The 17,293-nt window shown below is 48.0% G+C and overlaps 2 protein-coding genes across 2 annotated transcripts in view; both read right to left on the reverse strand.

Annotated features, from left to right (window-relative positions):
* Positions 1 to 17,293, reverse strand: part of TMOD1 (tropomodulin 1) — a 39,190-nt gene that overhangs the window by 21,631 nt on the left and 266 nt on the right. The gene's annotated exons all lie outside the window — the stretch shown is intronic.
* TDRD7 (tudor domain containing 7) overlaps positions 14,420 to 17,293 on the reverse strand; it is a 41,203-nt gene continuing 38,329 nt past the window's right edge. The window contains exons 15-16 of the mRNA XM_080362698.1: positions 17,030 to 17,190; positions 14,420 to 14,818 (exon numbers count right to left, since the gene is read on the reverse strand). Of these exons, the coding sequence (XP_080218824.1) occupies positions 14,598 to 14,818; positions 17,030 to 17,190 (382 nt within the window). The 3' untranslated portion in view covers positions 14,420 to 14,597. The remainder of the gene's footprint in view (positions 14,819 to 17,029; positions 17,191 to 17,293) is intronic.

Here is a 17,293-nt window from a genome sequence, read left to right on the forward strand (position 1 = left end):
ATTAAATAGAGAAGCTGCACAGGACTGACAATATTACAACTTTAAGTCCTCAAAAAACTGAAATTCATTTTGACTACTACGAGACCGAAAGTTTAGGTCTCATTGTCCAAAGTATTCATCAGACACAAAGACAGCAGAAAAACTTGCACTTGTTAAGTCTGAAGAGCACACAAGTTGGGATGCATGAAGAACAATCAAAAAGGTTCAAGGAGAAAAAATGAAATCAGTTGGGAGATAAACTTATACCATAGGTCATCTACAGGAAAGACTATTCCTATCATGAATACAGGAAAACAAAACAAAAAAGAGGCAATATTTGTGATTATGAGGGGGGTGAAGTAGTTTCTTTCTGAAGGGTCTAAACAAACAAAGGGATGCTGTAGAGCAAGTAAAATGCCAAGCATCCCGTATGACACTGGAAATACTCCTTTCACTGCTCTGCACCAGTACAGCTCCCCCACAGCACCGGGACATTTCTTGGGCACCAAAACCTGCGAGCAGCACTGACCGCTGCCCAGGGAATCAGAGGAGCCCCCGGGTGGCTCAGGAGGGACCACTGTGTCCTGTACAAGGCGCAGGGACATGGCGGCAGGGGCTGGCAGCAGCGGGCCCGGCCTGCGACTGGCTGCTCGGAGAGCCCGTGAGCGGCACAGGTACTGCCGAGCTGGAGGATCTGCAGGATCATCCCTCAGTGCTCTGACAGCCCCAGGAATAACAACACATGAGAAAGGAGAACTGCGCAAAGTGACACACATCAGACTCTCTTCAGTGGTGCCCAGGAACAGGATGAGGGGCAAGGGGCACAGACTGAAGCACAGAAGGTTCCATATGAATACGAGGAAAAGCTTATTTACTTTGAGGGTGGCAGAGCCCTGGAACAGGCTGCCCAGGGAGGTCGCGGAGTCTCCTTCTCTGGAGACATTCAAGACCCGCCTGGACATGTTCCTGTGAGATCTGCTCCAGCTGAACCTGCTTTAGCAGGAGGGTTGGACTGGATGATCTCCAGAGGTCCCTTCTGATCCCAACCGATGTGTGATTCTGTCAAACAGCAGCGAGCAAGACAAATTCTAAGTAAAACCCAAAAATGTCATAGAGAAAAGCTACAGGCTGATTTCCCCTGGGTGCTGTGTAACACAACACGACGGTGCCCTTGCCCAGCCCATCCTCCAGCTGCACTCCCTCCCGTGTGCACAGGCATGCAAAAAGCAGCAGATTACGGAAAGCCTTCTTTTCATACGTATGTGGGGAGAAGAGCAACTAACCTCAGTGAAGACACAGGGTTTTAGGTGATCAGTCCTGCTATGAGCCCAAGCCAGCCCTGATCTGGGCGTTCCGCGGCAGGCTGCAGTAGGTGGCTGTCCCTTCCGCGGCCGCGGGGACCACAGCGTACCGGAGGGCTTGGTGCATCCCGAGTCACCGGCCACCCTGAATCGCCAGACAAAGGCAGAGGATGGGAACTCTGCGTACTCTGCCCACCGATGAGAGCCATGGCTGAAAAACATGACCATCCCCTGCCCCCAGAAAACCCTCAAACCTACTGGGAAACTTTTTCAATGCCTTGAAATAAGAAAGCAGACCGAGCGTTTAGTGTCTGAGATAAGGAACTGGCCAACAAGTATCTCCAGCATAGATATTGAGGATTCTTGGAAAAACTGTGAACTTAGAAGGCAGAAGGCTATTTACGATGAAAGCTGTTTTTAAGCAGCATGGGGGGCAGGAGATAACCTCATGAGGGACAGCCTGGCTCCACACAGTTCCTGTTTGACTCAGGCAGGGTTTTGATTTATGAGATTTTTTCATAGTTTAAGTATAAATCTAAGTCAGGGTTCAGAATTATTATTTTTATAATATAAAAACAACAAATCAATGTAAAACAATCCCTCTGTAATTGCTACAATTTCTTTATGTTCTTTGACTTTTAGAGTAACTTCAAACACCAGTGTTTTTTGGGTTTTTTTTTTGAGAAACTACACATACCTCGAGTTACCATTTCCTACAAACTCAAGAGAAGTGAAGTACTTTGTGTGCACATACTTAGACCGCAGTGAATCACCCAGGTGTCAGCACAAGATGCATGCTGTGCAGATGAGAGGAGCAAAACAGCTCCAGCTGGTTTCCTAAGTCAAGATTATATTTTCATGTGGCCTCTCAGTCCTCTGACAAACCTCAAGGCCATTAGCTAACTAACAAAATCTCATGCAGGACTCAAACCCTCATTTCTTGTCAAGCTGACCATGTGTGCAAAGGGTTCATCATCACAGGTGTAGCGTGGAGCAAGCCCTGGCATCTCCTTTGGCTGACAGGGAACGAAGGAGGGAGCTGGGGCACCTGCAGGGAGGTCCAGGGAAATGGGGGACACCAGAAGCAGCAGGAGCAGAGCAGGGGAAGCTGTTACAAGCAGTAGAGCGGGGGCAGAAACAGCGGGGATGCAGGGATGGAGAACACGGATACAGCAAAAAGTGAGTCTCTTGCTGGTTCTGCTGCTCATAGGACAACTTGCAAACCCTAGGCTTGCAGTCCAGCACACCTGGGTGCTGGTGTGCAAGAGCTTGATGCCACAGCCATCCTGCTGCTGGAGCCCCTGAGCACCCCAACATCACCAGTTCCCAGGAGCTTCAAGAAGGGACCAACAAATTACAGCCAGATCCAGTAATGACAGCGGGAAAGATGCACATCAGCATCTATTGAGACCACATCTGAAAACATGAGTTTATGCAAATTTTGCAAAACCCAGTAGGAAATCAGAGCAGAGCACAGGAGGAGCTGGATCCATCCCCAGTGTCATCATGCAGTCTTATACACCCAAAGTCTTGACCGCTAGGTGCTTCCTATCGCCAGTTGCTCTGGTCACAAGAGAAGTAACGGTAGGTGTGCCGGTACAGCAATGCTCTCCTCCCAGCGCACAGGTACAGCTGTCACACCTACAGCAGTGGTCCCTTCTCTGGCAGACACAACCAGAGCCCAGCAGTGGCCTTGCAGATGAACATGTGCTCCACAGCTGCGCTGCAGGCGCTCAGAAGTTTGCACTGTTCCAAACATACTTTGCTCTCACTAAACATCAAGTCTTCGGCTTGGAGAAATGAAAGGATGATAATCAGCTGAATCCAGCCCTTTTCAGGGAATGGTCTCCTACACATTTTTTGTAGATCCTTTTGTAGGCTGACCTCATATTCCCAGCCAGAGAGGAAAGCACCTTTTTAACGAGCCATAAACACAGACCTGGGCTGCAGCATCACATACTGTCGGTCTGCTTGAGCTCTGCAGCACTGCCTTGAACATACAATATGTTGAAACATCTTGTTAAAGCTACAAGAGACTTCCTATAGACTCTGCACTGGACTTGCAGTCCAAGCTGCACTAGAAGGCATCTAACCAGGACTCCACAGAGGTGGTGGGTGTTCTCCCCTGCTTAGTACCACTGAGGCTGCAGTTCCTGCACCCACTTTGATGCACCCCAGTAGAAGACAGGTCTTGACAAGCTGAAGAAACTCCAGCGCAGGACCATCAGGATGGGCAGGAGGCTGGGACACAGCAGACATGAGGAGAAATAGAGGGAAGTGGACTTCTTCAGCCTGGAGAGAGGAAGGCTGCAGTGGGATCTAATTGCAGTCCGTCATCGGCTGCCTGAAGGGAAAGAATTTCTAGAGAAGACAGAACCAGGCTTTCCTCAGAGGTGCACGGGGGAAGGACAAGGGGCAATGGGAACAAGTTGTGGCAAGGAGAAAACTCTCTGCCACAAGCGTGATGCAGCCCTTGGACAGGGCCCAGAGAGATGATGGGGTCTTCATCCTTGGATACTGGATGTTCAGTCTTGGGCAACCTGACCCAGCTCTGAGGCTAAGTCTGCTCAGAGGAGGATACTGTACTAGCAACTTCCAGAGGCCCCTTCCCATCTAAACTGTCTGTGACTGGGTCTCAGAAGAACATGCAGGTATGTTGCCCTGTCCAGGTTCCTCCTCTGAACACCAGGAGGTTACACAGCATGGGAACTGGGCTCCATGCTGATCCCCTACATATCACAAAAACTTGTCTTCTGCATCCACTCAATTTATCCAGCTGAAGCAAAGTCCTCACTGCTGTAATTCAAGTTTGAATTCAGATTCTAGTTCAACACAAGGGGATTTAGCTGCCTTCTCCTGAAGCAAACTGTTAAACCACCATGAGCTTAGACATGGCTGAAGGTCACCTTGGCTAAGCCCCTTGTTTCTGCACCGGGAGAGTGAGCCACTCAGCCTCCAGCAGACCACCACAGTATCTCACTTGGCAGCTTTCTCATGCTGCGAAGCCCTTGTGACACTTGCAGAGTAACCAAGCATGATCTTGAACGATTCTCAATAAAACAGCCCATACAAGGCAGCTGACATCCCCAGCCCCTGGTTCAGCCAGCGCTGCCCACCAGACACATCGTTATCCCTCAGCCTTTCCACAGCAGAGCTGGGCAGAACCAGCACATTCATGCCCTGGATGAGAAGGGTGGATAGAGAAAAGACAGGGGATGGTCCGGCCAGTGAGAAGCTGTGTCATGTCAGATGCAGATGTCAGAGGCCCTCTCAGCCTCCCTGTAAGAGGCTCATGCCTAATGAAATACAATGGGGAAATTGCTGTCCCTTCGGGAAGCTCAGACTTCTCCAAGGAGGACCTGGATTTCCTATGGTTTGGTAGAAACCTCACAAGTAGTTGTTACACCTACAACACACTATAATTTGTATTTGAAAAGAAATATCTGGAAGGAGGCATTTTGGATCTATCAAAGCACACCATGACTTCTGACCCTCTAAATGACATTCTGGCCACATAAAACATGTAATGCTATCTGGAGTTACCGTCACCACCCACAACGCTGCAGCAAAGAAGTTCAATATGTCATAGACAACGTTTACTGACGATGCTGCTTAATTACCACACTGGAGCTGACATTCCCATCCTTGCACTTGACAACTTCACAGCAAACGCCTTGTTGTCCAAGGCCATGCACACACTCGGAAAGCTCCCTGCGCTCGACCAAAGCAACTTCTTCATCCACTGGTGCTGAGGGAAGCCTAAGGCTGGTTGCACCCTCCCGGACCTCCCTCTCTCCTTGCACACCAGGAGGTGCAGCTCACCCAGTTCCAAACCCGATACTCAGGAACTGCCTGTACCTCCTGGCCCTGCTCTCCTCAACACTGTGCAACCTGCAACCACAAAACTCAATACTGGCTCTTACCAAGCAGTCATTCTTATCAGGGCCACCCAGCAAATATCCTGATGTTTGGTGATCAGGCAACACGTAATGGGCTCAAGCTCTGCCAAAGGCCAAATACAAACCATCCCAGCTGTATCTCCCCTTTGCATATTTTTAAGGCACACACTTGTAAACACAGTTATGTGTTCTCCTATTTGGGGTGAGGTTCTCTCATGTACCTGGTATGTACTTAATTGCTTAATTACTAATCCCTATAAAAAGCGTGTGGGCACACTTGAGTCACTAGTGACACTGTGCACTCGGTTCCTGCTCTGTAACCTGAACCCTTTCCCTTGGAAACTTCACAGCCAGCACAATCTTCTCTGAAAAGGGACCCTGGGTTTCTCGCCTGAACTTCTGTCAGTCCTCAGATGGACTCCTGCTCCCCTGGCATGCTCGAGTAGCAGGGAGCAGCTGCAACTGATGGATGCCATGTGAAGGCAGGGCCAGAAAGGCTCCTGTACTGTGCTGAGCCATGCCTCGGACCCTTCGAGAGGCAGTGGCCATGTCCTGTGAAGCCCAGAGCAAAGCACAGGGAGCTGTCAGAAACACACCTACACCTGCCTGTTCCAGCTCCCACCCCATAGCTGGTGCGGCTGGCGCAGAGGAACCAAGAGTGAAATGCTCCATCAATGGGCCACTAATAAGCCCTAGATAGGCTGATTCTTAGCGAACACTGGAGCAAAATGAGTACTGTTCCAGCAGCAATGAGCATGTGGCCCAAATCTGAATGAGACATTTAGCAGAGGCAGGACCTCAGACCATCGTCCAAGGCCTGAGGAGACAAAGATGTCACCTTCAGCTAGGTGTTCCTGCTCTGGCAGGGGGATTGGACTAGATGATCTTTTGAGGTCCCTTCCAACCCCTAACATTCTGTGATTCTGTGTGAGAGCTACTAAACCACACAGCGCTGGAACGCAGCAGAGCTCTGGGGAGGCATTGCTGCAGCCTTGTAGCCTCCCAGAGCACCTCCTACTTGCTGCTGCCAGCCAGAGTATCCTGGGATGGACAGACTTGGTCTGACACAGGATATCCTCTGATATGTGTTTATCCCATTCACCACAATCAAGTAGGAGGAGCTCCCTCTCAGGAGGGTGATGCAGCTCTGAGACAGGGCACCAGGGTGGGGGGGTCTCCACCTTGGGGGGTTTCTAGAAATAGGCCATATGAAGCCGCACTCCCTGGCCAAAGAGAGATCTGCTCTGAGCTGGGGATGGACTAGAGAACCACTGAGCCATCGACAGTGCTTGGGTCCTGTGACAAAAAAATATGCCTATTCAGAATGGCCATGGAAAACAATTTTTAGCTCCTGTTTTTTTCAGGAGTCTGGTAGTTTTACAAAGTAAACAGGTTTTATCTACAAGTCGCTGTCCGGAGTAGAGAAGTGAAGACAAAGTCACAGAATCACAGAATCACAGATAGTCTTCCTAGCTCACGATTCACAAATGGCTGTCAACTACAGAGGAAAAAGTCAGAAAGCAGATGCCAGCCTCCTCCTCTTGAGCTGTGCTGGGCTTTCACAACAACTCCACAGGCCTGGAAAACAGTGAAGCAGCAAACAGAAAAGTAAAACAATTCATCTGCAAACATTACATTCAGTAGTGCATCACTCTGGCGGATGGAGTTACAGGGGACAGTGGCTTCTTACAAAAGGATCATTCAGGATCTCTTGAAAAGACAAATCAAACTGTCCTCTGGGTGAATGAAAGTTAAACATGGGCAAAGGAAATCAGTAATGAGATAGACCAGGTTGTCTCTGCATCCATTTGACTTCCCCAAACACACCAAGCAGGAGGGGAGACAGCAATGTATTCCCAATGTTATGCAAAAACATATTATCTGGAGAAAAGCCAGCAGACCATCACAGCTGATAAATGTGTGTAGAAAAGAACAGGATGAGTCAGGCTGAAAAGCAAAGCAAAGCTGAAGGGGGGGAAAAAATAAAGAGCTTTGACAGAAGGAGAACAGAGACCTTGAAATGAGCAGCAGTGAGCATATGATGCAGTGTATTGTTGGGATACCCAAACGCATGTACGTTAGGGCAACAGGTACAGAGGCTGTACAGAAACAACAGCACAGACTGTCCTGCACCTCTGCAAAAGCCATTCGGCTCTGGGCACCATGGAGGCAGCAAGACAGTGCTTGGCTCTGATATTGTAGCCCAGCTCCTCCTTCCAAGAAGACAAAAGACAAAGGACTCATTACTATAACCTGAAGCAGGGCTCGCATGCTCAAAACTTGTCCAGTATTTGCTCCGTCAGCTGGTCCAAGAGAAGGTGCCACCTCCCGGCACAAATCTCATCTCTTTGATAAGAAATGAGGAATTCATTCCTCATTCCTGCACGAGCCGGTGGGTCACACATGAAGAATAGATTCTATACACACTTAAAAATAACCTCAACCACGTAGGTGAGCACATTTTTGGCTTAAGGCCAAATAACCACTGAAAGATGTAAAGCAACTAGAGAGAGAGGATCTCTGTCTGGAGAAGCTGGTCCAGATGGCGGGCAGTGGGCAACAGGTTCTGCCCAACAAACCATCCAGCACCGTTTCAAAAGCAGAGGCAGACAGACAAGCACATCAAGAAGGCGCAGGAGTTGGGGCAGATGCTGTGTCCAGCTGAGCAAAGGAAAGTTATCTTTTGAGACAGGCAGTGCCTTTCAAGCAAGGCAGTGAGTAATTCAAGCGAGACAAAGCATAGCCATGGAAAACACACTCAAGGAATCTCGCCCCCCATCAATTTCTACTCCTCCTGTACAAAACCAGTGCAGCTTTCTATTAATCTGTTCCCTGGAGAGCCATTTCCCAGCAGACCTCCCAGGGCTGCAAACGCAACAGCGGTACAAAAAACGCACCGGCGCCTTTCGCAACCCGCTCCAGCGCGGCGCAGGGGCCTCTGTCCCCGCCAGCAGCTCCCGGGGGGCGCAGCCGCCCCGCAGCCCGGGAGCCCCGCATCGGCGCAGCGCCCCGACCTGCGGGCACAGCCTCCCGGCAGGCAAGTACGCACGCAGGCAGGCAGGCAAGCAAGCAAGCATGCGGCAGGTAAGCAGGCAGGGCGCCCCAGCACGCAGCCAGCCAGTCACCCCTGCGCGCAGCCCGGCGCACGCAGCGCGGAGGCGGCCGCTATTTATGTCGAGCCGGTGCCGGTCAAATATTCTGCCCGGATACGGGCCGGACCCGCCGCCCCGCCGCCCGCTTACCGTTCCGTGAGCCGAGCCCGGGCGGCGCGTCCTGCCCGCGCCGGCTCCGCCGCTGGGGGGGGCGGGGGTCCGGCCCCGGCCTCGGCCCGGCCGTCACTCAGCGGGGGGCGGCCCTGTCGCCCCTCCCGGCCGCGAACAGCTGTGCCCGGCTCGGCTCCCGGGTCCCGGCCGTGGTTTGTCCTTACCCGCCGCCCGCAGCCGGGAGGACGCAGCTGCACCGTCCACCCCGGGGCACGGCGGCCGCCGCCAGGGAAAGCAGCCCCGGAGCAGCAACGGCGGCGCTTGCCTCCAAAGGGTCTGTGCAGCTTCTAACGGTGTGGGCACGCTGGAGCCTGCCTGCGGACCCGCGGCAACTGCTGCACAGTGCCGGCCAGCCGCCTTCGGGAAAGCCCCTTAAGACGTGCCCACCTCGGTTCATGGGGAGCCAGTATGCGCACCTCAGCTCATGGGGAGCCAATGTGCCACCTCAGTTCATGGGGACCCGCTGTGCCACTTCGGTTCATCGGGAGCCACTGTGCCACCTCAGCTCATGGGGACCCGCTGTGCCACCTCGGCTCATGGGGACCCGCTGTGCCACCTCGGCTCATGGGGAGCCAGTGAGCCCACCTCAGCTCATGGGGAGCCAGAGTGCCACCTCGGCTCATGTGGAGCCAGTGTGGCACCTCAGTTCATGGGGACCTGCTGTGCCGCCTCAGCTCATGGGGACCCGCTGTGCCACCTCAGCTCATGGGGAGCCAGTGAGCCCACCTCAGCTCATGGGGAGCCACTGTGCCACCTCAGCTCATGAGGAGCCACTGTGCCACCTCGGCTCATGGGGAGCCAGTGTGCCCATCTCAGTTCATGGGGAGCCACTGTGCCACCTCAGCTCATGAGGAGCCAGCGTGCCACCTCGGTTCACAGGGACCCAGGTCACAGCAAAGCACCCTGGGGCTGCAGCCAGACAAACTTCCCCGAAGGAGCGGTGCAGCCCTGGGACAGGGTGGGGAAGCAGGTGGGTCTCCAGGCTTTGCCAGACCAAGTCATGGCCACCCTGGCCTCTGACCTCTGGCCTCTCTGGGAATGGCCCAGCTACCAGCACAGCTGCAAGTGTGGGCATTTTATAAAAGCTGCTTCCCCACAATGTCATCTGCATCAATAAACCTATTAATTCAATTTCCTATTTTACTCCCTGGTACTTTGCCCTGTACACCAGTGACAGTCACCTCCTAGAGCAGCTCCAAGTTTGCCATCAACCAAGTTGGAACTGCCTTGCAACTTTGTGGCGTCAACAGTTTTGATAATATTGCTGCCAAATCTCCTTTCCCCTATCGCACCTTTGAGTAAAACCCCATGGATTTGTTCAAGAATATTTTGTAACTAATCTCCCACAAAGTATCAGCCTCAAACTCCTCCTCATCTCTGTAGTCCAGTCTCCAGCAGCCACAAGCCAAGAGTGGAGAGAGCCCCAGATGCATCGGAGGAGGGCAGTCCCTCCACACTTCACAGGCTTAGCAGTACCCTTCATCTGAAAATGCCTTCATTCTCCAGGAGATGGTACCTGGCTTTTTTTGCACAGCTTGTCACACAGCTGCTCTGGCTTATGCTGAGCTTCGTGTCCCAAGGCATTCAGAGAAAAATCCGCAGTTAGCCCTGGAAATGCTGCTCATGGCCAGGCCAGGTGAAGGATACAAATGGGACCCTGCCAAGCACCAGGTTCAGTGCACGCCTCGTAGAGGTGAGCAGGATTATGGCCCAAATCACCGGCATCATCCCAGTGAAAAGGGCACTTAGAACCACCCAGTTCACCCAGGGACTGGCCCAAATGGCCGAATTCCTTCAGGCTGAAGAAACCTGATGGATACCAGATCAGACAAACCCAGTTATCTGTGCTACCTGCTTACCAACTGTCTTTCTCAAGGGTGTGCAATCTGCGAGGGGCTCAGGAGGGGATCCACCAGCAGAACCAAGCCTCCCTACAAGCCCGTGTTGGCTTTTTACTCTGAGATATGCACAAGCTATTTCATTTTTACCCCATCTGTCTCCTGTCAGATTGAGCTTTGTGGCCCCCAGCTCATCCAAGCTGAGTGCTGCAGTCCCCTTAGAATCCTGTCTCCACCACGGAAGACATTGACCAGCTGCTCAGCACATTTATTTTCAGTATAAGTATCAGTGATGCTTCTTTAGCTGTCAGCCATGACACACTGCAGCAACAAATGCTGCAAGGAACGCACCTTCCAGCACTGTTCACAAGACACCACATATTGCTGCCTCCAGAGCAGCTCTCGAGGTGGTGGCTCAGCACGCGTGAAGCCTGTCTGCTCAGGTCACAGGCTTCTCTTGCCCAAGCCAAGTTCTAACCTTGCAGAGCCATTCTCCTGTCCAAGACTTCCAGTCTGAAAATACCAGCAATGAACAAAAGAACACAAAAGGAAGCTTTCAGGCATTATGAAGGTTTAAACTGAGGTTTTTCTTCATTGCATGGTTCTTCACTTTTCTTGTCTGACACAATCAGCACACAAGAAGGCTCTCAAAGGTTTGCCCGATGTGCAGCAACTGTGAGAACAAGTGATGACATGAAAACAGGGAGACAAAAGAGCTTTGCAATAGAAGTCTCCCTGAATGAGGAAAGAGTAGACCAGGCGTGGAAACTTTGGAGACAGGAACTAATTTTGGGATGGCAAAGAGGGTTCCATGTTTCACTGATGAAAGAGAGTTCCTCAAAACTACCTGTGGTGAACACCCTGGGAGATGAAAACAGGTAAACTTAAACTTTGTAAACTTAAATTGAGATGGAATAAACAGGAAACAGGTGATTTGAAAGTGATTATTGTTCACAGCCTTGGGACAGTGAAAGATCTGCCTTTGGTTTGTTTTCCCTAGGTAATGAATACTCATCTTCCAGTTTATAAAATTCACGGTGTTGCACAAAACATGTCTCACCATGCTGCATCCCCTTTTTCTGGCTGGAAAGTTATCTTGGGTGGAATCCCAAGAATTGTACTCTCCATCTCCATATCCCAAGGGAGGATCAGCTGGGCTTTTGCAGATACATCTTTACCTGTTGTTTGCACTTAAAATGTAATGTGAGTTCCAGTGAATTTCCAGGCTTTCCCTCTCTCTTTAGGAAGATTGCCTAGCACCTAACCTAAACTTACCTTTCTGCAATTCAGGCCTTTACATGTCCTATTTTCCCTGTGTATAAACACAGACGCTTTACCAGTGAAAATATTTGAAAACATTCCCTTCCTTAGCCTTCTCCATTCCAGACTAGCTACAATCCTTCTATTTAAGCCAGGTTTTCTAGACTTTCGTTGTTCTTGCTTTCGTCTGCACTCTCTATAATCAATCCACATCTCTCTTGTATGACAGCGCCTAGTCCTGCACGCAGGATTCCCGCGGAGGCCTTTCTCATAGCTGTCGGAATGGAAAGATCCCCTGAAACAGGAACTCCACCACCTGCTCCATTCAGACACAGGCGGTGGGGCGCCCCTGGTGAGCTGTCGCACGTTCATGAAAGCAGAGAAGCCGCTCACAGCAAACCACAAACACTCACTGCTGGAAAACTGAAGTTAAAAACCACGGAGCATTCTGTGTGAATTAACAGCTTAGGCACAGCAGGCAGGTCTAACGCCTCCTAGGCGCAGCAGACTAACTGCTGATTACGCTTCATGGATCGGCAAATTTTACAAATTCGATGTTCAGTGTTGTGTACAGCCAACACCTTCTGCATGTTTTTCAAAGCCAGAGCACACAATGTACCCAAATAGCACTAGCAGGCCAGTTAGCAAATGTATCAGAGACTACGGGCTGGTCAGTGGGGTAAAAAAACCCTAACATTAAAAGCACGTATAAGATCATAGCTCTGTAGCTGACTTCACAGACATCGTAAGAAGACAGTAAGTAATAGCAGAGTACTTGTGGTGTAATGGACTAGCAATGCTACTTCGGACAGGGGTGTTGTCATATAGTGGGTATAAAGACTGGGATGCAGTGTATGCACTGAACAGAGCACTGTGTTAGTAACTTTGGGTTGGGTGTATGTTCCATGCACAGCTAAAAGGATTCACCACATGTGAGTGGTGCTCCTGGGTTTGCTGATTATTTATTTACACCACACTCTGTGCTATGAAGATAACATCTACATGAACTCCATGGAGCCACACCAATGCATGAGACTGTGTCAATACTGTCCTTGCTACCGATTTGGGCTTTTTAGATTCTGGGGCAGCCACTGACAACCAAGGAGGGGGTGAGGCATACTCCATAAGGAGCAGATAAAAAGCTCAAAAAGCATGCTGAGCCTCTCAAACATCTGCAAGGCCCTTTCCTGTAGTAACTATGAGTGCAGAGTCCCAAAGCCTGCCCCATTAGGTCACAGGTGCAAATCAACTCATGGCCAGCAGCAGATCCCCAAGCCTCAACGGATGCAAACATAGCACAGGCATTTCTTACACAACCAGCCAAACTTCGGAACAGCTCCAGCTAAACACCCTATGCCATTACAATTATTAATTAGTAAGCCATCAAACTTTGCAAGATTGCGGTTGAAGGTGGCATATGCTCTTACATAGGAAAACTCTCTTCAGGAGCTCAGAAAAGTGCTTGTCTCATGCTCACAACCTGCACCATTCAGATTTTCAGGCTCGGAAGCAGTGCTACACAGAAGGAAACTTCACAGAAATTTATCCTACAGCAGTTCATTATCACATTGATTCATTCGCCCACACTCTTCACCTTTTCTGCAGTGGCAGCTGAGGAAGAAGAAATTGATTAACATGGGAAAATATTAATATCTTGGGCATTAACATAACTTCAAGTACACCTGAGTGTTTCACCTCCACATACTTAAATATGGACGGGAACATGTTAACTAGCAATTTGCATCAGATTAGCAGTTTGTTAGTTTATTACTGCCCTGTTTCACTACACCCTGTGTACAGTCCAGGCAGAGACACTCACCAGATTTCCAAGAGGACTCCTTGCTGCTTAGCTCCAGCCTTCTCAGAGCTACACCAGAATTAGACTAAGAAGGTGTAAATGTTAAGTTTTACATGCTTAAACAGCTTGTTTACTCAGAATATTTGCATGCATTTTCTTTCTCCCATTCTAATGTTACATATGCACTGCATCTTTCAAGTCACAGTTTCCTTTCTGCCCAGTCTCTTTTACTCATGCAGACAGCATGCTAGCAGAATTTATTAGCTCAGATTGTGTGTTACTAGAAAGATTATATAGTTATGCACAGCAGAAAAAATTCCTTCTGTGGAAAGCTTTAATACTGTTTAACAATGCTATGCAAGCAAACTCAAATCTAGGCAGCAGACTATGAAATATCATGTCTACACCTCTTCTAAATATTCCTAATGCCAAAAATAAATTAGATTATAAAGTATGCCAAAAATACAGTGTTCATAGGACTTGAAGCCCTGATCCATATGCCTATAGACAGGGCTTGCTCCTGTCTCCGGGGAGCAGCAGTCCTTGAAAGTGTCACAGAAGCACACATGAAAAGGAGCTATCAAAAAAGAGGGAAAGGAATGCCTTGAATTTAGCAGCTGGTCAGGGGCGCTGGGGTGAGGAGGGGAGCGGAGAATTCAGAAAAGTGGTATCATTGCTAAAGAACAGCAAGCAGACTGGTAAGCGCACGAAGTGCACACCCTTCTGTGAAAGCTAAGACCCACAATGCAGTGTCCCAAACAAGGCACTTCCAACTATTCAACTCCTAAGAATTTAAGGAAGGGGGAAAACCCCACCAATAATGCATGCCAATGACACTAAATTTAGAAATATTGAGGACTGCTTCCATGTTTCTCAAGTAATTAAAGTGCTAGTTGAAGAAAATGGGAGGAGTATCCAGTAATGGCTCTGAGTAACAGCTATGCAATAAAAAGCACCCCCCAAAACTAGGGAAAGATCACAAGAACAAAAGTCAAAATTGTTTATCGATAAATAACTTTTTTTAATATTTTCACCCAAACATTCTAGCATTACAATGGTAAACAAAGTGCAAATTTTCAGAAAGTCAACTGAAATCAACAGAACCAAACTTGTTAGACAAAACCTTTTCACAGAATACAGGTTTTAAAATTTTATCCCCTTTATGTCTCCAAGGCCATGTAGTAAATAAATTGCTCTTCAAAACCTGTTACTTATATTATTGCTAAATAATCTGAGCTGCTACATTTCAGAAGTGGCAATTAATCATTCTTTGAAAATTCCACAAGACTTTGAGACACAAAATCATGAATCCAAATATCAGTGTCTGGAAGAGATGTATCCACGAGGAAGGTCACTATTTTTCGATCCCAAGAGTTAGTGCTTTCGTTAACTGCCTGTATCTGTGCCACCAAGGGTTTCTTCTCTACAAGATTCCGAAACACTATTGATGCCTCTTCTGACCACTGCTGGCTTTTCACTCCTGGGACAAACGTAAAGCAAAATAGAAGGTCATTTACAGACTAGACCAATCTGAATGACTAAGTTTATAAAGAAGTGGCGGGAGTTTAAATACTTGACAAAAGAGAAGTTCAAGTGCTCCTGAACGCAGCTTGACTGTAGAAAGGAAACACAAGCTCACTCATCTCCCACACAAACAAGCTTACTTGTTACAGAGACTATGACATTTATTTTTTTCTTGAAGTCTAAAGATATGGACAAGTTTTGCAGAAGTGAAAGGCAAATGCACTGACTCCCTGTATATTGGCTGCCACGCATGATCAAGACTTATTAAGAAACACCACAAAAAGGAAACTAAAGATCCTTTCAAAACAATTTCCTTGTTTTCTGCCTGAGATTGCCAAAATTGTATGTCCTGTTTGCCTTACTTTAGATTTAAGTTTTCCTCATCTCAAAGCAGCATCAGCGACTAAAACATCTGCCAAACCTTCAAGTTCCAAACTAGATCTGCAAAGAGCAGAAACGAAGAGAAATGCAGCCTTAATGCCTCGATACTGCTGCTTATTCTTTGAGTGCTGTGTCCCACAAAGTCAAATCTGCTCAGGGATGCGATGCTGCGAACCAAACAACTTTTTGAATATGGCTGTAATCCACCAAGAAAGAAGTGGCTCCTGTAGAATCAGAATTCAGTCTCCCCAGACCACTGCTGGTGTTCAGCATCTAGACACGAGGGGCTCAGATATTGTGCATGAATACCCAAAAAACAACTTAGGATAAAAGAAGGAAAACAGCAAAGTGACAACACTGTGCTTGCACTATTAGCAGCAGGTTGCTAATAGTGGAACACAGATCCTTGCAGGTTACAGAAGGAATGAGAATTCAACAGTTCATCAACAGTTAAGAAAGGGTAATTGCTGCTAGGAAAGGCAGGTGGGAAAGCAAATAGGATTTTACCAGGAACTGGATCAGAGACTGAGAGGCAGCAGATATGAAAAAAAGAGAGAAAAAAGTAGAAGAATAGTAAGACAATAGTTACCAGTGTTCTGGGCTCAGCTGGCCTGCTTTGGCAGTATGAAGCAGCTCAGAGGCCAGCTTAACTAGCTACCTGGGATTCTGTGAAGCAGGAAAGTGAGATGACTTGTAGGCTTGCTCAGCTGGATCTGATGCTACCCCAATAGACTCAGCTAGAAATCAGCTTCATGGAGCACTGCACTCCTAAGACGCCAGCCTGGGGGTAACATATCCATCATCACTTGCTTAAAGCAACCCCCAAGGTCACCCTGAGGCTGTGCAGGAAAGCAGATGCACAGAAGGCAACTGAGGATCAGAGCACCAACTCTGTGGCCTGTGACTGCAGGCAACACTATTCTGTAACTGGAGTCTAGACTAGTGCTGACCAAACAAGTGGCAGAAAGCAGCAACTGAATAAGAAGAGAAACATATATCTGAAAGCAATGCAGAAATGAAAGAAAAAATTGGAAAAGGAAAGACAGTGAGGAGAGATCGAGTTTTATTGTTTTAATTCTATCAGATGCATGCACACTCTCTATGCCCCGTGTTCTCAAGGAAATTAATCTTACTTATGTCTGTTGAAAGACCCTACCCTCCTTGTGGAGTTTGTTTGTTTGAGAACACCAATGTGTTCAGGCAACTTTGGATTCCAAATATGCACTGGAAAACAGTAAACTGCAGGAAGGGCAAGATATGTGAGAAATACTTCTCCAGAAACTCAGGATCTAGTTCCTAACTTTATGCAGATTAGGATAAACAGAACATAAGTTCTTATCAACTGACATAACTTTGACACATTGTAATGGGTTTATTTTTAAGGATTCAAAACACAGTTAGTTTTGATTTCCTGGTGTCCTTTACATATTAAGACATCACATATATTAAATGATAAATATTTATGACAATGAAAAGCAGCTGCTGGGAAAGTTGAAGCAATCTTCAGTTTTAGACATGATAACTGTAAGTGCTGCCTTAAAATAAACAGACAAATAGTAAAACAGAACCATCACCACCTATGTCAAGAATAAAAGCAGAGCTATGTTGATGACAAACATGCACGCATGCATTAAGCATGCTTTTGCAAGCAGGTACATGCTTACTTTGTCAAAAAACACTTATATCACTAACCTGTGGTTTTGTCCACTTCACATTTCTGTTCACTTGGTATCTCCACTGATGTAAGACTTTTAACACAAAAAAATGGTAAATTCTTACTACCTACCTGCAAGCTGGGCTGTTACAGCTTGGAAAGGTAGTTTTCTAAACGTATCCATGAGTGGCTGTACGTTCTCTATGCTGACAAACTCATGTTTACCATAGTCCAGCTCATATACTGACAAAAACCCATTTCTAAGAATTCCTTTTATTATGACCCTGTACCACCTAAAAATGAGGAAAACAGGAATAGACAAGTTGAATTCATATCCACACACTGTCAAGGCACCAGAAAAACAACACACAACCAAAAGATCTTAACCAATATGTC

The sequence above is a fragment of the Nesoenas mayeri genome (assembly GCF_963082525.1).
Source record: "Nesoenas mayeri genome assembly, chromosome: Z".
In the NCBI taxonomy this organism is placed as follows: domain Eukaryota; kingdom Metazoa; phylum Chordata; class Aves; order Columbiformes; family Columbidae; genus Nesoenas; species Nesoenas mayeri.